The sequence below is a fragment of the Camelus dromedarius genome, chromosome X, assembly GCF_036321535.1.
Source record: "Camelus dromedarius isolate mCamDro1 chromosome X, mCamDro1.pat, whole genome shotgun sequence".
NCBI classification, from domain to species: Eukaryota; Metazoa; Chordata; class Mammalia; order Artiodactyla; family Camelidae; genus Camelus; species Camelus dromedarius.
The window spans coordinates 73771636-73799189 of NC_087472.1; the positions used below are offsets into that span (position 1 = coordinate 73771636).

At 40.8% G+C, this 27554-nt stretch overlaps 1 protein-coding gene across 4 annotated transcripts in view; it reads left to right on the forward strand.

Moving 5' to 3' along the window:
- Positions 1-27554, forward strand: part of PFKFB1 (6-phosphofructo-2-kinase/fructose-2,6-biphosphatase 1) — a 52843-nt gene that overhangs the window by 16117 nt on the left and 9172 nt on the right. For all 4 annotated transcript variants that reach the window (XM_031445091.2, XM_064483110.1, XM_064483112.1 and 1 more), the window contains 8 exons: positions 10728-10853; positions 14123-14216; positions 15028-15094; positions 16008-16082; positions 16524-16580; positions 18489-18610; positions 22329-22536; positions 25214-25360. In XM_031445091.2, the coding sequence (XP_031300951.1) occupies positions 10728-10853; positions 14123-14216; positions 15028-15094; positions 16008-16082; positions 16524-16580; positions 18489-18610; positions 22329-22536; positions 25214-25360 (896 nt within the window). The remainder of the gene's footprint in view (positions 1-10727; positions 10854-14122; positions 14217-15027; positions 15095-16007; positions 16083-16523; positions 16581-18488; positions 18611-22328; positions 22537-25213; positions 25361-27554) is intronic.

A 27554-nucleotide genomic window follows, 5' to 3' on the forward strand; every position in this document is an offset into this window, starting at 1 on the left:
GCTTAGTTATGCTTCTCTTTTTCTACTTTGTGAGTTTGGCCAGAGGTTTGTCAATCTTATTTACTCTTTCAGAAAACCAGCTTTTGGTTTGATTGATTTTTTTTCTATTGTTTTTAAATTTCTATTTTACTTATTCCCTCCCTGATCTTTATTATTTCCTTCCTTCTGCTGACTTTTGGTTTCTTTTGCTCTTATTTTCTAATTCTTTTGGCTGATGGGTTAGATTGTTTATTTGAGACTGTTTTCTTTTTTTTTTTTTTTTTTTTTTTTTTTTTGAGGAAGGCCTGTATCACTATAAAACTTCCATCTTAGCACTACCTTTGCTGCATCCTGTAAATTTTGTGTGGTAGAATTTTCATTGTCGTTTGTCTCAAGGTATTTTTTAATTTCAACTTTGATTTCCTCATTGACCCACTGCGGCTTTTTTCTAGCATACTGTTTAATCTGCATGTTTTCATTTTTTTTCTCCTTTGTTGCTCTGTTGTTGATTTCTAGTTGCATGGCATTGTGGCCAATAAAGATGCTTGAAATAATTTCTATCTTCTTAAAATTGTTGAGGCTTCTTTTCTGCCCAAGTACATGATCAATCCTAGAAAATGTTCCATGTGCACTTGAAAAGAATGTATATCCTAGTTTTTGTGGGTGTAATGCTCTGTAAATATCCACCAAGTATAATTTTTCTATTGTATCATTTAATTTCTCTGTTGCCTCATTTATTTTCTGTCTGGAAGGTCAGTGATCTTAATGCGGTGTTAAAATCTCCAACAGTGATTTTAATGCAGTCTAGTGATGTTAATGTGGTGTTAAAATCTCCAACAGTGATTCTATTCCCATCAATTTCCCCCTTTATCTCTGTTAGTAATTGTTTTATGTACTTAGGTGCTCCTATATTAGGTACATGTATATTAATGAGTGTAATATCCTCATCTTGTATTACTCCTTCAATCATTGTAAAATGTCCTTCTTTATCTTTCTTAATTGCCTTTGTTTTAAAGCCTATTTTGTCTGAAATCAGTATTGCTACACCTGCTTTCTTGGCTTTTCCATTTGCATGGAATATCCTTTTCCATCCTTTCACTCTCAATCCATATGTATCCTTATCCATAAAGTGGGTCTCTTGTATGCAGCATGTTGAAGGTTCTTGCTTTATTATCCAATCTGTTACTCTATGCCTTTTGACTGGACCATTTAATCCATTGACATTTACAGTAATTAATGATAGATATGTGTTTATTGCCATTTTGAACTTATTTTTGCAGTTCATTTGGTACTTCCTCTTTGTTCCTTTCTTCTTCCTTTTGTGGTTTGATAATTTTCCTTTGTATTATCTTGGCTTTTATTTAGTTTTGGGGACTCACTTGTAAGTTTTTGGCTTGTGGTTACCCTTAATAAGTTGTCTATTAATCCATTACTATAACTATAACTGATAATAATGTAAGCTCAAACCCATCCTACCAAGAACAAAAATTTAAAAAAGAAAAACCAAAACTCTATTTTCTTGCTTCCCTCTCCCACTCTTAATGATTTAGATGTCTTATTTTACAATTTCATGTTTATTCTATTTGTAATTCATGGTAGTTATCACCTTTCCAGTTATGAGTTTCTCATTTCTATAGCATCCTGCTTCTTTTCTATTTAGAGTAGACCTTTCAATATTTCTTTTAGCATGGGTTTAGTGTTACTAAACTCTTTTAGTTTTTGCTAGTCTGTGAATGTCTCTATCTCTCCTTCTATTCTAAAGGATAGCCTTGCTGGATAAAGTATCTTAGGCTGCATCTTTTTTTCATTCAGGACTTTGAATATATCTTGCCACTCCCTTCTGGCCTGTAGTGTTTGTGTAATGAATTCAACTGCAAGCCTTATGGGGGTTCCCTTGTAACTCACTGTTTTTCTCTTGCTGCCTTTAGGATCATTTCTTTATCCTTAACCCTGGCCATCTTGATTATAATATGTCTTGGTGTGGGTCTGTTTGGGTTCTTCCTGTTAGGGACCCTGTGAGCTTCCTGTACTTGGATATCTGATTCCTTCTTTCGTTTTGGGAAGTTTTCAGTCATGATTTCTTCCAATACCTTTTCAATCCCCTTTGTTGTTTCTTCCCTTCTGGAACCCCTATTATGCATAGATTGGCTTGCTTTATAATATCCCATAGGTCCGTTGTGTTGTTTTCATTGTTTTTTATTTGTTTTTCTCTCAGATGTTCTGATTGGGTGCTTTCTGTTGTCCTGTCTTCTAGGTCACTAATTCACTCCTCTGCATTATCTAGTCGGCTTTGCACAGCCTTTAGATCATTTCTCATCTCAGCCAATGAGTTTACCAATTCTACTTGGCTCTTCTTCATAGCTTCAATTTCATTTTTGACATATTTTATATCTTTAAACACTATCTCTTTTAGTTCCTTCAGTACCTTGATCACTTCTTTTTTGAAATCCTGATCTAGTAGGCTATCAATGTCTATTTCATTGGTCGTGCTTTCAGGGGATTTCTCTTGCTCTTTTCATTGGGAATGGTTCCTCTGCTTCTTCATCTTGCTCATATCTCTCTGGCACTATGGCTTATAGACTATCAGTTATCTATTGTGGTCCTTAAGGAGTTTATTTATTTATCTATCTAAAGCCTATGCAGGAATAAAACTTAAAAAGAGAGAGAATTTTAACAGAAAGGAGAAAAAAAGATTTGAAAACAGTGTATAATCAATAATAGAAGAGCAAGTTGAAGCAGAATAGCAATTGAGTTGAGACATCTTTATAAAATCTTAAGAAAAGGAGAAAGAACAAAAAACAATATTTGAAACCTGTGTATAATCAATAACAGGAGATCAAAACCAAGAGAAATGAAAATGAAATGAGGTGGAATTATTAAAAATTAAAAAATAATATTTTAAAAGAATAATTTAAAAGAGATTAAAACTGGAAACATATACAATTGTTTAAAAAGTAAAAATTGAAAAGGTAATAGAAAATAGAACATATAAATAAAGATAAAATAAAAAGAATTTTAACAGAAGGGAGAAATAAAGGTTTGAAAACAGTGTATATTAAATAATGGAAGAGCAAGTTGAAGCAGAATAGCAATCGGTTTGAGATGTCTTTTAAATACCTTAAAAAAAGGAGAAAAGAACAAAAAAATTGAAACCTGTGTATAATCAATAACAGGCAATCAAAACCAAGAGAAATAAAAATGAAATTAGGTGGATTTAAAAATAATAATAATAATAAAAATATTTTAAAAGAAAAATTTTAAAGGGATTAAAACTGGAAGCATATACAATTGTTTAAAAAGTAAAAATTGAAAAGGTAATAGAAAATGTAGCAGATTAAAAAAAGAGGGGGGCAATGTGTTCTCGTGGAGACTGTGAGCTCTTAATGATTTTATTGAGAGGTCTTTCTGTCTTTGCCCTGTTTCACGAACTCAGCTTGCTGCTTCCAGAGGCCCTCCATTGTCACCCCTCGTCTGTGCTGCTCCCAGTGCCTGTCAGCAAGCAGATTGCACCCCCTCCCAACACTGCAGTCAGGTGCTGCACTCTTACACAGTGGTCGGGTGGGTCACTCCCCCTCCCAATGCCACAGTCAGATGCTGTGCTCGGGGAGGTAGTCGGGTGGATCACACCCCTTCCCAGCACTGTGGTCAGGTGCTAAGCTCCTGCCAGGAAGGCGGGTAGCCACCTGCCCTCTCCCAATGCCAATTGCTCCCCTGCTCTGTGCAGCTGCCCGCTCTGCCTAGCTTCCACCCTCCATAGGTGGGCTCGGGGAAAATGGCGGAACAGCCCCACCCCTGCTCCATGCCAAACTCAGCTCCTTGTTTGTCTTGGTGGTGCGAGTTCTCTGAGGTACCAGGGCAAAAAGATCCTATCTGCCTTGGGCTGTAAACAAGTCTCTGGCCTTTGAGGCTGCTAAGCCCTTAGGTATGGATTCATGTTTTGACCCTGACCCCGCCCCCCACCCTGGCTCCCGCCTGGGTACTAAGCACCGGAGGATATGGTGGCTATGGCTGAGCCCCGCCTCTCTTCTCCTGAAAACCTTCGAGGGGTTTCCAGAGATGGGGTATGGCACACTTCCCTCCAGGGCACATCAGCCTTGTTTATTTATGGAGGGCTTAGGTTGTTTTGCCCTGTGTACTCACTCATCCACGGTGCACACACCCTGCAGTCCCCTAGGGTTTCTTCTGTGCATCCTGCCCCAGTTCTCAGCCCAGCTCAGGCAGCCTGTCCCATCCCCCACCTGCCACTTTGCTTCTAGGGCTGGAGGTTGCAGAGACCCTCTGTGCCCATTTAACTTAGTTCTGTCAGTCAAGGGCTGCTCTGTACAGATCTGAGCGTTGGAGGTTCCCCCTTTGTCCCACTGACCTCTCCTTTGGAGAGGGGGAGACCCAGTAAACAAGCGCTACTCCTCCTTTGCCACTCCCTCCCCACAGGTCCAGCCCAGCACTGTTTTGCTTTTTCTTCTTTCTTTTTTCCTTTTCTCCTACCAGGTTCATGGCATCTTTGTCTTTTGAAGAGGGTGATGTTTTGTCAGAGTTCAGCAGGTGCTCTGGTTGGCTAGGTGGGTCCGCGGATATGAGTTTTGGTGTATTTGTGGGAGAGGGTGAGCTACGAGCATCCTTCTACTCCACCATCTTGGCCCCTCCACCTGGATATGATTTTAAATGTGATTGTTGTTTTACTTTCTCTTTCTGATATTTCATTATTAGTGTATAGAAGCACAACAGATATCTGTATATTAAACTCATATCTTGCAAATTTACTGAATTCATTAATTAGATCTAATAGTTTTTTGGTCGAGATTTTAGCATTTTCTATATATAGTATCATGTCATCTGCAAATAGTGACAGTTTTACCACTTCCCTTCTAATTTGGATCACTTTTATTTATTTTTCTTTTTCTGATTGCTGTGGCTAGGACTTCCAATACTGTGTTGAATAGAAGCAATGAAAATGAGCACCCTTGTCTTTTTCCTTAATTTAACAGGAAGACTTTCATCTTTTTATCATTGGATATTATGTTAGCTATGGGTTTATCAAAAAGTACCTTTATTATTTTGAGATATGTTCCCTCTATATCCCCATCAATGAGAGTTCTTATGATGGGTGAATGTTCAATTTTGTCAAATGCTTTTTCTGCATCTAGTGGGATGATCATGTTGTTTTGTCTTTCTTTTTGTTAATGTGGTGTTTCACATTGACTTGTGTATGTTGAACCATCCTTGTGACCCTGGAATAAATCCAGTTGGATCATGGTGTGTGATCCTTTCTGTGTACTGTTGGATTCAGTTTTCCACCATGTACATCACATTATGCTTCTCTCTTCATACTGTATTTGTCTCATATATCACCTCTGCTTTCACTGAGGATCCCAATATAGTATGTTATATACACAATGCTATATTTTTTGCTTTCTGGCATCCAGGAAGAATTAAAGAACTCAAAAATGCAGGAAAATCTATTATATTATCCAGATATTTAACATTTCTGTTGTACTTCCTTCATTGCCTATATTCTTAGCTTCCTTCTGATATCATTTTCTTTCTGTCTAAAGAACATTTTAGCATTTCTTTTAGTGATGGTACGCCAGCTACAAGTTCTCTTAGTTTTCCTTCACTGAGAAAATTTTCTTTTACCTTCTTGAATGATGAATACTTTAGCTGCATATAGAATACTAGGTTGACAACTTTCTTCTTTCAGTACTTCAAAAAATTGTGCCACTTTGCTCTGGCCTCCATGGCTTCTAATAAATCTGCAGCCATTTGAATCATTGTTATTTCTGTACAGTAATGTGTCATTTTTTCCAACTACTTTCAAAATTATTTCCTTTTCTTTAGTTTTCAGCAGTTTGATTATGATGTGTCTAGATGAGTTCTTATGGTTTTATGCTATTTAGTATTTGCTCAGCTCCTTGAATCTCAAGCTAATATTTGTCATCAGTATGGTAAGTTTTCTGTCCTAATTTTCTCACATACATTTTCATGTTCTCTTCTTTCTCTTCTCCACCTGGAACTCCAGTAACATGAATATTAGTCATTGTTTTCAATACACAGGTCCCTGGATCTCTATTCTCTTTTTTCAATATTTTATCTCTCTGTTGTCCATATTGGATGGTTTCTGTTGATGAATCTTTCAGTTTACTGACTCTTGTCATTTTTACTCTGCCATTGAGTCTATTCAGTGAGGGGTTTTGTTTGGTTATTGTGCTTTTCAATTTTAAAATTTCTACTTGATTCTTGTTTATCTACTGTTTCTTTGCTGAGTCTTTCTATTTTAATATTTGTTTCAAGATTGCTTGTGTTTGCTCATTCAAGAATTTTTATAATAGGTTAAGAGAATTCCAACATCTGTGTCATCTCATTATTCATGTCTCATTATTCATGTCTGTTTATCATGTCTTTTATCATATGCACATACCATGTCTTTTATCATGTGCACTGAAATTTCATGGCTATTTGTATGTTGGTTAATTTTAGTTTGTATCTCGGACATTGTAAATATCATTTGAGACCAAGAGTATTGCTTTTATCCTGTGTAGATTGATATTTTTGTTTTACCTTTCTGTGTGTTGTAGTTCTAACATGAAATTCAGTTTTCAAAACTTTTGTAGTACTATTTAGGTCAGGCTTGTGTGTGCACTACCTAGTGGTCAGTGTGGAACTTGGGTAAGGGTATATACTTGCTAGTTCAGATTCCAGATCTTTGGTATGCTAATTAGGATCACATCAAAGCACTCACAGATAAAACATGAGCCCAGGAGTTGAAAACAACTTCTTGCAATTTCTCTTCTAAACTGTTCCCTCTCCTGTATTTTTTCAGTACTTTCCAGTTCCCTAGGCTCCCATTTTCTGTCATCTGTTCAGAAACCTTCTACTCTCTTGGTTTATCACTTCTAGAAACAAGCTGCAGGAGGAGAGAGAAAGAGGAAAATTAGCATGAAGTTTAGTTTTGTCCCCTTGATGCCATGGCTCCACCTAGAGAAATGACCTTATCTGTGAGAGTTTTGATTCCTGGAGGGTCCCTTTATGTACTACTCTTGCTTCCAGACTACCTTTGCTGTCACTACTCCCACTATAGGACCAAAACAGAAGTAGAATAAATAAAAACCTAAGGAATTTCCCATATTCTCTCTGAACTTTAGGAATTCTCTTTTCCACTACCCAGGCCAGAACATCCAGGCTTCTTCTGTATTGAAATTTGCTAAACAATGTTCCCTTCTGGGTTTCATATCATGTTCAATTCAGTCTCAAGGTGCTGGGAGGAAACAAATAATGTTTAACTCATAACTGTTTAGGTGATATTTTCAAACTCTGGTGTTTTTTCCAATCCACTTTCCTATATATACTTTCCTGTTTTCAAATAGGTGTCCCTGCATTCTGTCAAGGTTTTATATTTGAGTTTGTGAGATATAAAAGAAGGTCCCAGATCTGGACACAGTTGTATGTGTTTTGTAGATAGTATATAATTGAGTCTTCCTTTTTAATCCACTCTGACAATCTGTCTTTTAATTGCTGTGTTTAGACAATTCACATTCAAAATGATTATTAATATAGTTGGATTAAAATCTACCATCTTGCTATTTATATATTCATTGCATTTGTTCTTTGTTTATTCTCTCTCTCACCTTTTCTCATTCTATTTGAGCATTTTTTGTGATCCTATTTTATCTCCTCTATTTACCTGTCATTTATACATCTTTTTTATTACTCTTTTAGTGATTCCTCTAGGGTTTACAATGTACAGTTTAAAATAATTTGGGTTCAACTTCAAATAACACTATATCACTTCATATGTAGTACAAGTACCTTACAGTAGAATATTCCCAATTCCTTCCTTTCCTTGTGTCACTGTTGTATTCATATCATTTTTCCATATGCAATAAATGCCAATACATTGTTACTATTATTGCTTTAAACAGTCAGGTTTTTAATTGAAATATAGTGGACATACAATGTTATGTTAGTTTTCAGGTTTACTGATATTTTCATACAGTATGAAATGACCATCATGATAAGTCTAGTAACCATCTGTCCCCATACAAAGTTATAACAATATTATTGACCATATTCCTTATGCTGTATACTACATCCCTGTGGCTTATTTATTTTATAGCTGGAGGTTGTACCTCTTAATCCTCTTCAGCCTATTCACCTCCACCCCCTCCTTTCTGGCAACCATCCCTTTGTTCTCTGTATCTACAAGTCTGTTTTTATTTTGTTTTGCTTGTTTGTTTTAATTTTTAGATTTCACATATGAGTGAGATCATATGGTATTTGTCTTTCTCTGTCTGACTTATTTCACTTAACATAATACTCTCTCGATCCATCCACGTAGTCAAAAATGGCAAGATTTTATTTTTTATGACTGAGTAATATTCCCTTGTATGTATTTGTAAATATGTGCATTGTGTGTGTATGTGTGTGTGTGTATATATATATACACATACATCTTCTTTATCCATTTGTCTATTGATGGACACTTAGGTTGCTTCCATATCTTGGCTATTGTAAATAATGCTTCAATGAACAATGGTGTGCATATATCTTTTTGAATCAGTGTTTTTGTTTTCTTCAGGTGAATACCCAGAAGTGAAATTGTTGGATCATATGGCAGTTCTATTTTTAACTTTTTTGAGGGTCCTCACAATGTTTTCCATAGTGGCTGCACCAATTTATACTCCCACCATCAGTGCATAAGGGTTCCCATTTCTCCACATTAATTAGTTATTTTTTAGAACAATTAAGAATATGGAAAATAAAAAGATATATTTTGCCCTCATTTATTCCTTTTCCAATGCTCTTACTTTAATTATATAGATCCAATTTCTGACCTATATCATATCCCTTTTGCCTAAATAGTGTCCTTTAATATTTCTTATAAGGCAAGTATGCTGGTAATGAATTTCCTGTTTTTATTTGTCTGAAAAAAGTCTTTATTTTGCCTTTAATTTTGAAGGGCATTTTTGCTGAATTTAGAATTGGATTGGCGGGGCTTTTTTTAAAGTTTAAATACTTTAAAGATTTCATTCCATTATCTTTTTGTTTATGTAGCTTCTGATAATAAGTATACTGTAATTCTTCTTTTTTCCTCTCTAGGTCAGGTGTTCCCTCCACCCCTGTTTCCTGGTTGCCTTCAGGATTTTATTTTGCCTGACTTTCTGCAGTTTGAATTTGATATGTCTGAGTGGGGTGTGGTTCTTTTAAAAATTTTATTCACCCTGCTTGTTGTTCTCTAAGATACTTGGATCTGTGGTGTATATCAACCACTAATTTTGAAAAACTTTGGCAATAATTTCTTTAAATATTTCTTCTCCATTCTCTCTCTCTCTTTTCCTTCTGGTATTCTAACTTGATAGTGTCCCAAAGTTCTTGGATGTTTTGTTGTTTTCCTTTTTTTACTCTTTTTCCCTCTGTGCATTTCTCTTGATCTACCTTCAAGTCACTGATTCCTCAGCTGTGTCAAGTTCACTTATGAGTACATTGAAGGCATTCTTCAGATCTGTTAATGTATTTTTTTCTCTTGCATTTACATTTGATTTTTTCTTATACTTTTCATCCCCTTGCTGAAATTACCTATGTGATATTGCATGTTGTCTAACTTTTCCAATAAAGCCTTTAACATATTAATCATAGCTATTTTAAATTGCCTGTCTGAAATTCCATCATGTGGGTCATAACTGAGTCTGGTCCTGATGATTATTTTTTTTGTCTCTTCAGACTATGTTTTTTTCTTGCCTTGATTCTTCCCTTTGTACTGCTCCCTGGAGACAATTTATCTCTTGCATCCTTTAAAAATATAGTCCACGATTTTTTTTTTATTTCTTTTAACCTAGTAGGGGGTGAATAGGGGACTAGGGACATTCTATGTTATTCTGATTAAGCCTCAGTCTTAAGCAGGTTTATCCGGAGTCATGGAGTCATTTCCCAAATCGCCCCTCCTCTAAATATAAAGGTGGGTCTAGCACATATTCCTGTCCCTCCTGGATTAAAGCATTTTTTTTCCATTTTTCTTCTCTACCTGCAGTGAGTTTCCACCAGTGTCCTCAGTTCCTTCTGCAAATTAAGGCTTATTTTCCTTAGGGAAGATAGAGTAGATTGGTCTGGGCAGAGCTTCAGTGGTATTGTGCATCTGCCAGCTGCAGTGAATTTCCAACACTGTTCTCAAGCTAGTTTTATTGCCCTTCCCTGTGAAGATTAAGGCTTTTGTTCCATACGGTATATAGGGAAAATGGTCTGAGCACAATTTCAGCAATGACTGCTTTTTTTTTGTTTCTCTTCCCAAACCAGAACTACAAGATATCTTTCTCAGGATTCTTCTCAGTGCTCCTTGTCAGCACCTGCTGGAATTCCTAGAGAAAAAGTCTGCAGGAGGATATTCAAAACCACCTATGTCTGCAGCCTCCAGGGGCTTCATATTCTCACTCTAGCCCACAACCAACTTTTAACAATTAATTAACAAAATTTAGTTAAATCTTTTGAAGAGTTTATATGTTATTCATTACTATTTGCAAAAGATAAGCAAATACCTGAGCCCTGTTGCTCCTTGTGGATGCCTGTCTCTACAGATTTGAAGTTAGCTATTTGCACTGCAATCTCAGTTTTCTCATGAATTCAACAATTTGCAATTTTCCAGGTGTTTTCCCTTGTTATAATGGTGGGAGAGATGTTCTTTCCAATTCTTCATCTCTGAGCTGATACCAGAATATCATGTGAACCTGGGGATAATATTTGAGGCTCTGTTTGTCTTCCAGCATCCATACCCCAGTTTACAAATTCCCCTACAATGGTGATCATGGTGGGTTTACCAGCTCGAGGAAAGACCTACATCTCCACGAAGCTCACACGCTATCTCAACTGGATAGGAACACCAACTAAAGGTATGTCTCTGAAACCCTTTGCTCTACAGCCCTCTATAGGCCACTGCCTGAAAATAGAGTAAGGTAGCTGACCTCTAAAAGGACAAAACCATCAGTACCACTAATGTATCAAACCATTAGTACCAGTATTAGGACTATTACTAATACTACTACTACTACCATTACCATTCTACTCGTGAATTGTACAATTTCTCAACTACATAAACTGTGCCCAGCCCCATGCTAGGTGCTAACCATAGGAAAACTAGTAAGATTAAATATCTGTTCTCAAGGAGCCACATTTTTTGCAAGACCTCAAAATACCTTATGAGTAACATACTATTTTTATTAGCATTACTATTACTACCATACTAGTATTACTATTTTTACTAGCATTATCACTTATTCACAACCTTAAGGTTTTATTCAAACCTTAGGGCCATGTGGAGTCAAACACATCGAAGCCCAAGCCCAAAGCCACCCTCCCTACAGGCTCTTCAGTAAAGCAGAGCACCTTAGCTCACCTCTCCAGTCCAAAAGGCGTCCGCTCTCTCCAAGCTTCTCCTTAGATCTGAGCTTGTCTGCTCCCCCTCCCCAGCCGGAAGTGATCCTGCCTCTTTCCGCCTCCAGAGGGGTCTCCTTCCCTGCCTGTCAGCCTCCTCCCTCACTCCCTACTTCCAATTTTCCTTTCCCCTCAGTGTGGTCTCTTTTCTGTACTACCTCTTAGTCAGCAATTACTCTCTTCTTTTCTCCATTTGATTTCTCTATCTCCCCTACCCTGTATCCCCTTCCTATGTGATTCCTCTGTTCCCCTAGGAGGACTATGCTTCTCTGAACTCCCACACCAATGCTTCCTACAGCCCCTTCGACAACAACACTAATTACATAGAGTGTTGTCGATGTGTGTGTCTGGGTCTCTCCCCAGCAGCTGATCTGGGGTAGGGAACTAGATCATATTCATTTCTATTGCGTGAGTAGGACAAGATTAAGACGTTTAGAGGCTCTAAACAATGAAAGTTTAGGGTGGCCCCACATCATACGTAATTCAGAATAAAAACAGCAAATGTAAGGAAGTCTACCAAAAGGTTTTATTTATCCCCTGATGACTATGTTGATGCTTTTAAAGTATACCACCTTAGCTGAAAATTTTTATGGGGGCCATGTTCCTCCTTTACTGGTACACTAAGCAAGTGCTTAGACTCTCCCTTGTGGAATGGAGCACTGCTCCCCAGTACAGAACACAGTTCTTCTCAAGCATTCATTTTCTCACTCGGTCATTATTGGTTGAGCACAAGTTGTGCCAATGCCCTTGTTCGATGTTGGGCAAACAAAGACAAGGAAGATAGGATGCCTGTCCTCAAAGAACTCACTTCTGTTCTTAACTTCTGAAACACCCATGTAGGAGGAACTAGTATTATCATCATTCCACAGTTGACAAAACTGATGCCCAAGAGGTGAAGTGATCTTGTCTAGAGGCACATGGTCACTACATGACAGAACCAGGATATGAACCCACATCTGCTTGATTCCAAAGTGTGACACTTACTGCGCCAGGTCTGATACTTGGCTCCTTTCCTCCATTCTCTTCCCCTCATTTCTCTTGACCATCCCAACTCTCTATCTTTCTGCCCCCTTCCCTCCGTCTCTGTTCAAGTTTTCTCCTCTCCTTCTCCTGTTTCTTCTTTCACCTCATGCACTCTTTCTCTAATTCACTGGTGAAGAGTTTCCCAATGGTTTTTCATGTGCCAAAACCCGTACTAGGCATAGGAGATACAAAATGGATGAGATTCACACCCTGTCCTTGTAGAGTTCTCCATCTGCCTGGGATGCATAGAAATATGACATGTCACCTCAGAATGCCAGAACAGGGTATGGAGGGGGCTCACCGAGGAAATCACCAACCAGAAGGCAGTGAAATCTTCCAGATAGGGAGTGTTTGAGCTGGCTGGGTCCTGTGAGAGGAGTAGGACATTGGCAGAAGAGAAGGGGAGAAGGAATAATTTTGTGGGAAGACTGCAGGCTCTGAGGAACCTCTACTGAGTATAGGGGCACATGGGACAGTGGCAGATGAGTCTCTGCTCTAACGCACTGGCTTCCCATCTGTTCCTCTCCAGTCTGTTCTCACAGAGGCTCTCACAGTCATGTTTGAAACACAAAGCCCACCATATCTGTAGTCACCAAGGGTTCCCTTGGCCTGCAGGTTTAAATCCAAGCTCCTTAGCCTGTCATTCAGGGCCCTCCACAATTGGCCTCTGCCGGTCTTACAGGCCTTGGTCACAGTGGATGACTCACCATTCCCCAAACATCTTCTGCCTTCTGCCAATGCCATACCTTTGCTCAAGCTGTTCCTCTACCTGGAATGTCTTTGTTCCCCACTCCCATACCCCATGCCTGCCTATAAAAGGCTTGCCTTCCTAAAAAGACTGATACAAATGCTGCTTTCTCCAAGAAACCATCTGAGATCACCCCAAGTTTAATTTCTTTCCTTTCCCCTTATTCTTGCATGACCATGTCAAAGCACTTAACAAACTAGGCAGGAATTCTGTGTTTCCTGGTTTACTCTCTGTCCTACCTGCTGGATTGTGAGTTCCTTGAGGCCCCATCATGCAGATCTGGTTCATCTCTTAGACCCAGAACTCATGTCCTGATTCACAGAGTAGCCATCAGAAAGTATTTATTGGATGAATGAATGAAATATTATATCACCTCTTTGTCTGTTATCCCGTTTTCTTCCTTCCCTTTCTTCTCTGATTTTTCACCATAATGAATGAGAAAGTATGGCCTAACGAGGGCAATAAGTCTAGATTCTCTGTCCTGATATAGAAAAGTGTAATAAAAGTAGACTAGGATTCAGGAAGTCCAGTCTAGTTATATTACCAGCTGTTTGACCTTTGGTGATTGATTTCACTCCCTGGATCTTAGTCTATTTTTCCAATAGAGTAAGACATTAAAAGTGTTTGAATTTATGATAAAATATAATAGTGGAAAGATCACCAGCTTTGTACTCAAACAGACCTGTGATTGAATCCCAGCTCTCCATTTACTAACTGTGAGAATTACTTCCTTTTTCTGAACTTTGATTTCCTCATTTTAAAAATGGGAATGGTGATTCCTACTTTGCAGGGTTGTTGTGAAGAATAAATGAGCTGTTGTCATAATTTGAAGCTTTATAAGCACATTACATAGGTACAAATTATATCTTCTTTTACCTCTGAAATTCCTCTCAGCAAGGACTTTTTATTTGCCACTGGGACCTTCCCAATCTCTTCACCAGGGATCCCTGGTTTCAGTGTTTAATTTAGGCCAGTATCGTCGAGAGGCAGTGAGCTACAAGAACTACGAATTCTTTCTCCCAGACAACATGGAGGCCCTACTTATCAGGAAGTGAGTACCTAACATTTTAAGGACCTGCATTGCTCCCTGACTGAGGGAGGCCTTTGTTCAGATGAGGGGGAAGTAGGGCAGAATAGCTTGGGATAGCGAGGAAGCCCTCTAGACTCTCAAAGGATGGTTGAAACAGCTCTTCTACCATCCTAACCAAAGCCTATTTCTGGTCATATCCATCTTCTTCTTAAGATTTTTTAACAGTTTTTCTGCTTCTGACGGGAGAGAGTGGAAATTTAGCCTAGCATATGAAACAGCAGTCTCAATAGCTTCGCCTACTTCAGTCCCATCCATTCAATCTGAAGGTCTCTTTCCTCTACAAGACCCTTAGCACTTCAAGAAAAGAGCCTGGGTCTCATTTATTGATCCACATCCTCATAATAGGACATAGAAAAGAGTAATCACTAAACATATTTTTTCAAAAAGCATTAATATATTGCCATCGTCATACCTGTGCTTGCCTTGTTATATATGCCAGGAATGCCTTCTATATCATAGACCATACATATAGACCAGGATCTACTTGGATTCAAGAAGCAGAGCCTTTAATAACATGACTCTGTCATTAGTCAACTTTTTCTGGGTGTTACTTTATACTTGCCCCTAAGATGTGCACACAAAGCCACTACAACCGTGTGACTCTGTGTTTGTCATAATGTCTAGAACATGGGACACCCTTTGTAGATGTTTAGTAGATGAGTTATTTAATGTAGGACATCTGAGAGATAGTGTAAAAGATAATGCAGGAAAACAGAGAGGAACCCATCTTGGGTATAAGGGCTGTCTCTGTTTCTTTCTTCATCTTTTTCAGGCAGTGTGCCCTGTCAGCCCTGAAAGATGTCCATGACTATTTCAGTCGTGAGGAAGGTCAAGTTGCGGTAAAGAAATTTGGATTTTTGCTTGCATTTCTGCTGGGATGGATAAAAACTAATATGTATTGTTTACTACATTCTATACATTATTCTAAGTACTTTGCACATATTAATTTAATTCCACCCTCCCTTATACAATAGGTATTCTTATTATACACCATTTTATAGCCCCTTCTATATTCTTTATAAAAGAATGCTGCACAGAAAGATTAAATATTTAAATAATTAAATATTTTCCCAAAGTAGCAGGCTAGAGCTGGAATCCAGGTTTTATAGCTCCAGAATCTACACTCTTTAACAACTATATTCTACCACTCCACACCCAAGAATTCAGCAGGAGTACACTAGAATTTAGGAGTGCAATACAAACATTTTTGAGTTCTAGAGATGTACCTAAACATCTAGTCAGTTTAATCTCATAGACCTTTGGTATAGAATTTGCAAACTCTAAAAGAGGAAGAAATCCCCAAATATGCATGTAGTCCCATATAAGGTGCTGATGATAGGAGTCATTTCTTGTTCTTGAAGAGCTCCAAAGTGATAGGGAAGGAAGAAACTTCACCTAGGAGTTGAGAAAATAAGTTCCAACTTTGCTCTCTCAGCAACTCTCAGTGATTTTAGTTAAGGCAAATCCTTCCTCTAAGCCTCAGCTGCTTTACCTGTAAAATGACCCTAATAAAACCCCACAGTTTTCCTCTTATCTTATTATGCCTACAGAGTCTGCTACATTTCTGGCAGAGAGCAAAGGCTCAATGAGTGCTTGAGAAATTGATATAAGCCAATTCCAAATCCTTCCTATCCTTCAAAACCTTGTTCAAGGTCTGTCCTCTCCTGGAAGCCCTTCACTTATCACAGGAATGGTCAAAGAGTTCTATCAGAACCAGATTCAGAGTAAACCAATCTTAACATGTGCCTCTAGGTTTTTGATGCCACCAACACTACCAGAGAACGACGGTCACTGATTCTGCAATTTGCTAAAGAACACGGTTACAAGGTACAGTAACTCTCCAACTATCTAGAGCCTACTTATCTGACACAAACCTCAAAGAAAACCAAACCAGGGAATGTAGAGATGCCAAATGAGCTACCATAGGCTCAGCATTTTAACTTGGTTGTAGGGCTTTCCAGGGCACAGTTAGAAGCAACAAGGCAGAACAGAACAGGAAAGAAGGGGTGCCACATTAGGCAATGGAAGACGATTGCTGAAAAGCTGACACTGTGGGGATGGGGATGAGGAAGGTGGAGAGAGAAGTACTACAATTTAGGGCTAAACTGCCTCATAAAACTCAGAATCCTGAAAGCACCAATGTATGAAATTATGTTGTCAGAGATACCTGTAAAGGTAACTCAGAGCCATTAAGAAGGGGTCAAGCTATGTTTGGCTCCTACCAAATGTAATTCCCTGCTGGAAATCTCTTCTGTTTCTCTCTTATAGGTCTTTTTTATTGAGTCCATTTGCAATGACCCTGGCATAATTGCAGAGAACATCAGGGTAAGGAGCACCAGTCACCCGTACTTCTTACTTTGTCTCAGACTCAGATCATGCCTAAAAATACCTCTGTGAGGTTAAAGGAGGTATTCTACCCCAAGCTTCTCCTCTCACTTTCTATAGGAAGGATTCCTTGACCATCCTGGCATGCAATGATCCTATGAAATTCCTCTCAGTGTTGGAGAGAGGAAACTAAGATTACAAGAGGAGAAGTGAATTGTCAAGGGTTCATAGAGCCAGGAAGAGTTAGAACTGGGACTGGACCTCAAGCTTGGCTGTCTGCTTTAAAAGTTTTTTCTGCCCCACAACTTATATCAGAGCTATCCTTGCTCTTAGATTCTAGGCATGTGGTCTAGATTTAGATCACTCATCACATTTTATTGTTCCCTATTTCATCAAATTACTGTAGCTCAGTGACAGAGGAGACCTTAAAAGTCAACTCCTTCAACACTCCATCAGAAACTTGAAATCTTAGCTAAATGTTTGTCTAAATTTTCTCTTCATACCTCCAGTGACAAAAAGCTTGTTGCCTTCATTAAATGGAGTTCAATCAAGCTAAATCTGCCTCCCTGTAATTTCCACTCATTGGTCCTCTTTTTGCCTATTGAGGCATAGAATTTGTTTAAATCCTTTCTTTCCTTTTCACCCACCCATCTATCCATCTATTTATTGATTCACTATATATTGAATATATACACCTGGGCTGGGCCATTCTGGGTATCAGAGACATAGAAATAGATAGAGGAGAGCCCTACTCTTGATCTCACAGTCTAATGAGAGAGACTGACAACTTTATAGACATAACTCTGTGAGATCAGTGCTGAGATGAAGGAACAAAGGAGGCAATGGGAGCACAGTGTTGAGGACCTAGCCTTGCATGGGAAGAGTATTGTTGTACTGGGGAAAGCTTCTCAATGCAGGTAATAGCTGACCTCTATCTTGAGGAATGCATAGGAATATGGCAGGTGAAGAATGGGAAATGAGGATATACTAAGTATGGCATCCACAGAGAACTAGAAAGCTTAGGTTGGCTAAAGCAAGTGTGTGAAGGAATAGAGGAGCAATGGAAGATGAGGATGAAGAAATCACTTGGCGCCCAATCATGTTAAGCCATGAGTTACCAGCTAAGATGTTTATTTCACACTTCATCCTAAAAGATATGAGGAAATGGTGAAGAGTTTTAAGCAGGGGAATTCCATGGTCAGATGTGCATGTTAGAAATATCTTTCTGGCAGCTAGTATGGAAAAGTAGCTAGACTGTAGCTAGAGTAACAAAGCCATAAGGAACATCCAGGCAAGAGAGAATGGGGGCCAGTTGAGGAGATTTTAGAAAATAAAGTGGAGAGGATTTGATGCCTGCTAAGAAGTGGGAGATGATAGAAAGAGACACATCTAGGATGATTCCCAGAACCATCTTAGGCTCAGGTGACTTGAGGGGATGATAGTGCTATTCACTGAGATGAGTAATGTGGATGGAAAAGGTAGGGACAAAGGGATTAGGAGATGCCAGCCCTTCAGAAACCTAAAGACAACATGCCATGTTATCCCAGTAAGCACTCATTACATATAAGCCATTATGACCCCTGGCCAAAATCTCTTGTCCCTCTTCTTCAACCATTTCTCACACCACAATTTCCAGTCCACTTATAAATGTTTCTCTTAAACACTGTGTGCTCTAGAACTGAATAATGTAATGGACCTTGTTTGACCACACAGAGATAAGGAATGAGGAATCACACAGTCCAGATTCCCTTCAACTGACTGATTTTGTAAACCTGCAAGACCGTTTCTCCAACTCTCAATTTCCTCACCTTTATTATGAGGGATATGGTACTCAGTGATCTCTAAGGGCTCTTCCTAAGGGCACCGTTGGAGTCTCTGTCTCCCATGGTTCCTCTGTCCTTCTTCCAGCAAGTAAAACTTAGCAGCCCTGATTACGTAGACTGTGACCGGGAAAAGGTTCTAGAAGACTTTCTAAAGAGAATCGAGTGCTATGAGGTTAACTACCAACCCTTGGATGATGAACTTGACAGGTAAGAACCCAGAACCCCAAAGTGCAGATCTAGATCCTTATTTTGATGTCCTGTAGGACCTGGAGAAAGGCTCTCCCTCTCTGAGCCTCAAATTTATTTCTAACCTCAAGGAGCTGAACTTGATGATCTGTCTTCCAGGATCCTCCCAGCTCTTATTATCCATGAGGTGGTGATTCCTGGTTATATAAGGTGTTCACAAGAGGATTGAAGTGTTTTTTTCCTGAGCAATATGGACAGATTAGGACCCTGATCTCAGCAAAAGAAATGCCTCTCTTCTATGGTTATTGCTATTATTTTCTGAAAAGTATTCTTCACATACAGGTGGTACTTCAGTTTCCAAATGTGTTCACCCTCTTTGTTTTATTGAATCCCCTTGGCACCCCTGTTAAGGAGGCTGAAATAGGTCTTATGATCATATATTTTCAAGAAGAGGAAATTGAGTCTTAGAGAGCTGAAACTACTTGCTCAGGCTCCCACGACAAGTCAAGGGTAGAGCTAGGATTCTAACCACATATTCTGTCTCCTAGTCATGCCTCTTTTCTCATTGCCTATGTACCTCTTTAATCAATAAGTATAAGGGGGTGTAAATAGGGAAAGAGAGGTAGATTATATCCTCAGGTATTTTCCATAGTGCTTTGACATATGGGAAGACACATGAAAAATACGAAACTTTCATTCATAATACCAGCTAAAGATTGGAGAGGTATTAGCTAGTGGTACAGGGAAGATGTGAGTTTTAGACATAGGATGTTCCTAGAACCTTACTTTCTTTCAAAATGGGTTGTGGTAAGAAGAGATCCTGGTCACTTAGACCCTGTGAGCCCCAAGCAAGAAGTGTAAGGAGGCTTCAAATTGTCATTACCACCCTAAGAAGTTTAAAGAGCATCTTTCCAGCTTGTTCCAACTGAAGTCCTCAAAGGTGAGCATTGTCACTGCCTCACTCCTTAGATGGGGAAACTGACCCAGAGCAGGGCTAGGGCTTACCTGAGGCCACACAATGAGTCAGTAGCATAATATATGCACAAATTCTTATCTTCAAACTTCCAGCATGGTTGTCCTCTTCCTACATCCCTATATCATAAAAAGTATCACATGAGGCATACACACTCAGTGCAAGGGGCAGGATCTTATGTACAATTGTGAATATCATTCACCATGCCAGGACAACTAGGTCAAGTGTACACTTTCTTTTCTCGCCAAGGCATGTGCGCTAGAGTGGGAGAAACTTTTTCAAATTTCCACAAAGGCATTGTATAAACTAGCAGCACATAGTGAAAGAAGTTTGAAGGAGGAGCGCTGAAGTGAAAGAACAGCATTGAGAAAGCCACTAACCTTTGGCCTAGACTCCTGCAGGTGCTCAGTTAGTGTCTGAGGAATCAGTTTGGGCCTGAAGACAACTGATTCTGAAAACTGGCTTTATTTAATCATTTTTTTCATCAATAGGTATTTACAGTCCTATCCCTAAGCTATGCCCTAGGAACCCAAAGAGGGAAGGGCTGTCTCTGCTGTGATAGAATACCCACTCAACTGAGGAAGATGATAAGTATGTAGTTGATCAGAATTGTGGGACGGTAAACCAAGTGGGGTGGAGAAACGCAGAAGAGGGGACCCAGCCGAACTTGGAAGAACAGGTCTAGAAGAGCATGTTTACCCAGTAGGTAGACTAGACATGTGTTTAGAGCACCAACAAGGTAGAATCTACCAAAAATAAGAAGAAAACAATCTTGAAAGCTTTAAATATTTTGTATTTCAAAAACAGCATCAAGGTAGTCAAAATGGAAAAAAAAATAAACCCAGAACTCAGTAGAACCTCCTTATATTTTAATATAGTTTATATTTTTATTTTAAATTACACATGATGGGGTAGGTATTAGCTACTATAATACTTTTGATGCAAAGCACCTCTAAATGACTTAGCATGATCCTGGGCCCAAAAAAACTTGCTAGAGAAAGTGAATGTACTGGCTCTTGAAAGATGGTTGCAAAAGAGCTCAACTTTGGAAATAAGGCAAAGAGAACAGTACACTGTAATGGCCTAGTTAAATATGAATAAAAGTACAGGAGTGCAGAGAATATTCCATAAAAAGCATCAATGCTAGAATGAAATAGAGGAGTTATGAGCATGGGCATAAGGCAGGCAGGTGAGGCCAAGTGGGATGCCAATGTACGAATTCACCTAGAATGTCAAACTAAGCTGAGGAACTTAGAAGTTCTAGAGCCACTCAGGACTTAGTGCTAGAAACAGACAATAACAAGGCTACATCACATATTTTCTGCATAGGCTCTGAGAGACATAGATGAGATATTTGGAGGCAAATCACTTCCTCTCTCTGTGTTTCAGTGTCCTCACCTATAAAAAAGAGATAATAATCTTTGCTTCCTAGGATGGTTATGAAGATTCATGCACTTTGAAGTCCCCAATCCCTGCCAGATGCACAAAAAAATGCTCAGCAAATGCAAGTGGCCCATGGAAGTCATTGGACATGGATAACAAGGCTGGGCATGATGAGCATGGTGCAAATAGAAAGACTTTCTCTAGGAAAGTCAGGGAACAGGCTTTCTGAAACCAAACCATGAGCCACTGCCTTATCTGCTTTGGGTTAGTGCATCTATTTCCATTCACTTGGTTTTGTTACTATGTACCTAGAGTTGTTGGTGTGTCATTCTATTGCCCCAGCCTCTCCCACCTCTTCCCAGAGATCACTCTGAACTCCCTATAATCCAACAGCTAAAGGATTAATGCATGGCACAGAAGGGGCCTCAGGAGTCTTGCTCCATGGTTCTAGTCTTCTCTGATTAGTCAATGTCCCCCATACTCAACTCCTCTGCAGTCAGTTGTTGAATAGTTTATCACTCAATGTATACTTATTAGTTGTTGAAAGAGCACAGAATTGAGGGAATAAAAAAAGGCCTTAAAACAAGGGCCACAAATTCCCCACTGATATGGACCACTTCTGTATCCCTATGTCCTAGTACTTGCCAAATCTTAGAGTAAGTGACTATTTGTGGAATGAGTGTTGAGCATTGAGCATGTGTTTCCAAGTATATGTTCCTAACAGATCTAAGAGCTCCCAAAGGGAAGACTCTGAGTCACTACCCCAAGCATGATGCTTAGAACAAAGGAGAGTGTGTTTGTTGACTGCATGGCAGATAGGGAAATAACCCAACCCATTCTCCTTTCTGAGTGAGAGAGACATACACACAGACACAATCTTATAGCTGCCTGTAAAATGTCAAGTACAATATATCATAGCAGAGGTTCAAAGAATAGAGGGACAGAGCCCAGCTTAAGATTTGAAATAGTAAGGGACTGGATAAATCAGGAGCTGCCAGTGAGATATTGGAGGCAGTCAAAGACATAGAGAATTACTGCTTCTCTCTGAGGATGTCAGCAGTGTGAACCAAAGAGGAGAAAATCCCAGATACCTGGAGTGTGATGAGTGAAGGTACAAAGACAGTGACTCAAACTAAGCCTGAGGAAAGGACACAAATGGAGATGGTAGCAGGCAGTGAGTTCCTGAGTGTGACCAGGAACCAAGTATCTAGAACAGTTACTGAGGACAAGGCAAGGCATGGCATCTTGTTAGAGGAAAGGTAGGTGAGAGCTGGGTTGTGAAGGAGGCTTGAAGGCAGGGTGTGTGGTTGGGGCTTTCTCTTCGGATCAGTCTCTCCACTGTCAACCCCTGAGCTGCCCTTGCTCCTGCTTGGGCCGGCCCAGCCACCTGTCCTACATCAAGATCTTCGACGTCGGCACACGCTACATGGTGAACAGAGTGCAGGACCACATCCAGAGCCGCACAGTCTACTATCTCATGAACATCCACGTCACACCCCGCTCCATCTACCTATGCCGGCATGGTGAGAGTGAACTCAACCTCAAAGGCCGCATCGGAGGTGACTCTGGCCTCTCAGCTCGGGGCAAGCAGGTAGGGAGGGCCCTGTGCACCCACAGGCGTTGGCTGAGCGGTCCAGGTGGGCCGTGGGTGGGTGGGGTGGCCACTGTCCGGGTCCTAAGGTTGGGGAGACACAATGAGAGGGTAAAAGTAGGTTCTGGTCACTCCTGCTCTTTCACACCATCAGCCACTCTGTCTTGACCCATCGTTGAATGGCTCCCATGTGCCGACAGCATCCGCAATTCTGAGAGCCTGGTCCTGACACTCAGGCCTTCCCAGATCCGACTGCCCCTCCAGCCCCACTGCTATGAGCACCCTCGCCCCTGCCTGACTGGTCCCCTCATCTTTGCACAACTCTGTGCCATAACTTGCACAGTTTCCCCCACCGAGGCTGCCCTCTGTCCCCTCTGTCAGCTGGTGACCATCACTGGCACAGACAGCTGCCCTGAAGTGCCCCACGCTTGAATCCATCTTCTCCTCCTTACTCAGGCCTGATGCTTCACTCCCAAACCCCCGCTGCAGGTCATCACAGGGTCAGCACTTGTCCCCCATCACTTACCACTTCTTTCCTGCCCTCCCTCCCCCACCCCTTTCAGGGCCCATCTCCTCCTCCACGGTCTGGTCCAGGAAGCCCTCCCCTGGCCCCTGCTGCCCTCCCAGGCGGGTCACCATGCCCTGAGCTCCATCTCTCCCAGTTCTGGCCCATGTCTGACCCTCACAGAGTGAGTGTCTTCTTTCCAGCCGAGAATAGTGACCTGCACATTATGGGTGCTGGCTAAACAGATACGTTTTCCCCAGTGTTTGGCCCTGTGCCTGGGCCTGTTAGCACAGGTATTGGTCTTGCTGGGAGGATGGCTTGGGGTGGGACAAGTGGGAAATGAGGTGCAGTGGGGAGGGAGGGCTCTCTTTTATTGGACACCTCTGCACAGTCACGGCCCCATCTGCTTCCATGTTTGTGACCTTGTTTAATCTTCACAACAGCTCTGTGGGGTGGGCCTTACCATCACCGATTTATGGAAGAGGAAGCTGAGGCCCAGACAGGAACAGAGGGGCCCCAGGTCACATGTTTAGTAAACAGAGCCAGGACTGAAAACCAGACCTTCCTGCTTGCCTCTCAGCCTCCCCCACTGCAGAGGTGGCAGCGTCCCAGGCATCGCACCAGAAGGCCCGGTCCTCCTGGCTCCCTTTCTGTGACCCTCGGACTGACAGGTGGGGTCCTCAAGGTGGACCCTGACCTCTGATTCTTGCTTCTCTCACTCCTCAGAGCAGAGTCAGAGGCCACTGGAGGAGCCACCCTAGCCCGTGGCAACACCTGCAGCCAGAGGTCTCTTGGTCGGGGCTGGTTCATGTACCTGCACATGCCTGGCTCCAACCTTCATGCTCATGGGCACTGTGCACCACGCGTGGTTTACAAAGCACTTTCCCTCCAGCTGTCACCCAGTCAAGCACAGTAGCTCTCACCTACTGTATGCCAGGGAGTTCTCCTCGTCCATGTTCTAATGTGACACTCACAGGGACCAGGCTGGGCGAGTTAACGCTGCTCGCCTGTTACAGGCAGGAGATATGAGGCCAGAGAGGGCCAGGGACATGTCCTGGGACACACAGGGACCCTGTAAGGGATCTAGGGCCGTCTAACACCCATCGCCTGTCTCCCAGTCAAGGGTTCCTTCCACCAGAGCACACTGACTCACAATCCATAATTAGAATGTGTGGACACAATGCCTATATTTGTACATAAAGATGTGTGTCTGTATCTGTGCATTTGTGCAGATGTTCCTCACACACCATCTATGATTAATGTCTATACACAGAAGAGGGAATCACTTGCTCATCTGGGCTCCCACAGCCCTTAGTGGTGCCTTTTGGTGCTGTCACTGTGTTCCTCACTGGACTGGCCGTGTCTTGAGAACAGGACACCCTGGTACTCAGCACATGGCCACACACACTCTGTAAATGTTTGAATTGCCTTAGAACCTGAGTCCCAGGACCCCTGCTTAAGCAATGAGAATTCACATGGTCAAAAAAATACCCCCCAAATCCCACCCATTACACTTCTGGACCACACTCAGAGTACCCAGAACCCTAGGATTTCCTGCCTTTGTGGCCCAGAGTCTGCTTCCAGTGCCTACGTGAGTCTGTCCCACAGTCTGTTCACCTGAGAGCAGGCCATGTTACAGATGTGTTTACCCCTAGGCAAAGAGAGTGGCCAAAGGGGTCACTGTTTGTGGATCATAGGTATGGTGGAGATGTAGTGTGGATAGAACTTGATCCTATGACTGAATTATCCATGAACATGTACTCAAGGCACCTAGGAATGCAGGATAGAACAGAAATGAGAAAAGAAGGGAGGTGGAATATGAGTGGAGTACCTCTATTTGTACTCTTGTCCCAGGCTCCACAAATGTTAGAGGTGGACTATTTCAATGAATGAATAATTGAGTAGAGATTCAGTGAGCAAGCATCAATGAGCATACACACATATGCACACATACACACATAAATACACATATTCTTTTCTATTCCCTTGATCCTTAGTCACGTGGGAAAGAGCATTACTTTTTATAAAATGGAAACATTTAAATTCTGCTCTTGCTTGTTCATCATCATTCCACCATTTGTGGCAGATCTGAGCATCGTCTCATGGCCACCCTGTCTTCCTTCATCTCTCTCTTTCTCCTCTCCTCATCTCCTCTGCACCCTCACTCTTCAGTATGCCTATGCCCTGGCCAACTTTATTCAGTCCCAGGGCATCAGTTCCCTGAAGGTGTGGACAAGCCACATGAAGAGGACTATCCAGACAGCAGAAGCCCTGGGCGTCCCCTATGAGCAGTGGAAGGCCCTGAATGAGATTGATGCGGTGAGATGGAGTTGGATTTCCTGGTGGGTGGTGAGCCTTGACTCTGGGATTATCTCCTGGATTTGACTCTTCTCTGGCTCATATGGGGAACCTAATTAATTTGACAAACATTTCTTGTGCTAGACACTTCTTTGTCTTGGGGATCCAGTGAAAGCCAGAACAAACAAGGTCTCTACTTTCATGGAGCCTGAAGGCAGATAGTAGATAAAGCGTTGCATCTCATGTGACAAAAGTTTGTGACAGGGAAAGTATAAGGGACTACAGAATCTCAGAAGGTGAGGGTGCTCCTGACAAGATTTGGTGGTGGGATATTCAGAAGAGAAGCTTTCCAGAGGAAGCTAGGGATGAGACAAGAAGCAGGCAAAATGGGCTGGGAGGGAATCAATTTAGTTCTGAGGGTAGGGAACAGCTCACGTGAAGGCCCAGAGGTAAGAAGAGAACATGGTGTGTTCAAGGAACTGAGCAAGGACTAGCAGAGAGTCTAGGACAATGATTGTGAAGTCTGGAGAGAAGGGAGATGAGGCTGGAAGAGAGGGCAACTTATAGAGCTTTATAGTCCATGTTGAGGGATTTCAATGCTACACGAAAAAGGAGAAGCCATTGACGTGGTCTAAGTCAAGGAGGAGTGGCCTGAATATAATTCACATTTTATTTAAAAAGATCACTCTTGTCATGTGTGATGACTATGTCGGAAGAAGATCAGAATGAGAATGTATACCAGTATGGAGATGGCTTCATTAGTGTAGGGAGGATGGACCAAATGGATATCAGAGATGGAATAAAGAAGAAAAACTGGGGAATATTTTATCTGACCCTTGTGACATGGCAGTCTCTCTTTACAGTCAGGGTTTTCCATTAGCTCTTTGAGAAGGTGTTTCCTCTCCAATGCCTCACCTGCACTGTAGGTACACTGACATCAGGTACCAGCACAGAGGTTATGATTGTTAGAGACTAAGGTAAAAGCTTCACCATGGATGTAGATAACGTGTATGCAGGTAGGCTAGCTTGCTTGCCTTCTAGATAAATACAGGGAAGTATGTGTGTGTGTACATAATACATATGTATTTAACTATAGATGTATAGAGATACACATATTTAGAAAAGGAATATACAGCATTGTACATATCACATATTTGCTATAAAATACACGTGGACAAATACATAAACTCTTCATAATAAGAATTCAGTTAATATTTGTTTCTGGCCCACGTGTGGTGTAAACATTTTTTGGATACCTACTCAATTTCAGGCTCTGGAGTGTTGCTGCAGACAGATTAGCTCTTGTCTTCACTGAGTTTTCAGGCTAAACAGGGTAGATAGAGGAATAAACAGAGGAATACAAAACAGCAGGTGTGATATAAACTCTGATAGGCTAGACTGTGGGAGCACAGATATTGGGGCAAGGCATCTGACTCAGTCAGAATCTGCCTGGAGGATGTGATGTCTAGCTGAAGCCTGAGGGTTGAGTAACAGTGAGCCAGGTAGAGATCAGGAATTATATGTCGTGCAGAGAAAGCAGCACAAGCAAAGAAGGTATTATGTGTGAGTGCATAGAACTACTAATGTTGCAGCAGTGGAGGTGGAGAGGGAAGGAAAAGGAATAAATTTGAGAGAAACTTAAGAGGTAGAATCTTAGGAATTAGCTATGAGAGGGTGGGTAAAGGAGAAGGAGAATTTAAAATGATGTCTTAAGTTTCTGGTTTATTTTTTATGATCACTAATATATTAATAATTATATATATTAATCTAAATAGATTATATATTTACATAGAATATAATCTAAATAATATTAATCAATAGAATAATATATTCCATTGAATGAGTCTTTAAAAGGTACCTTGTGCATTCTGTACTAGTCTCTTTTACATATGTTATATCTAATATTCAAAGCACTTTTGTGTGGTAGTTATAATTATCCTCATTTTGTAGATGAGGAAAATAAAATTCAGTGAGGTTAGGCAATTTGCCTTAAGTCAATAATGAATCAGTGACCACGTCCACAGGCAAGAAGTTCCTGGCATGCCTCAGAAAGTTGAAGCCAATCTGCAAAGATCTTGTGTATCTACAGGGTGCACTTTCTCCCACGGGCAATGTCATTTGAAGTTTGAAACTGCCTATCTGCTTGTAGGTTCGGTCAAGGGTGAACCTAAACCCTAACAGAAGCCCAGTAGATGGATCAAAAGACAACAACCAG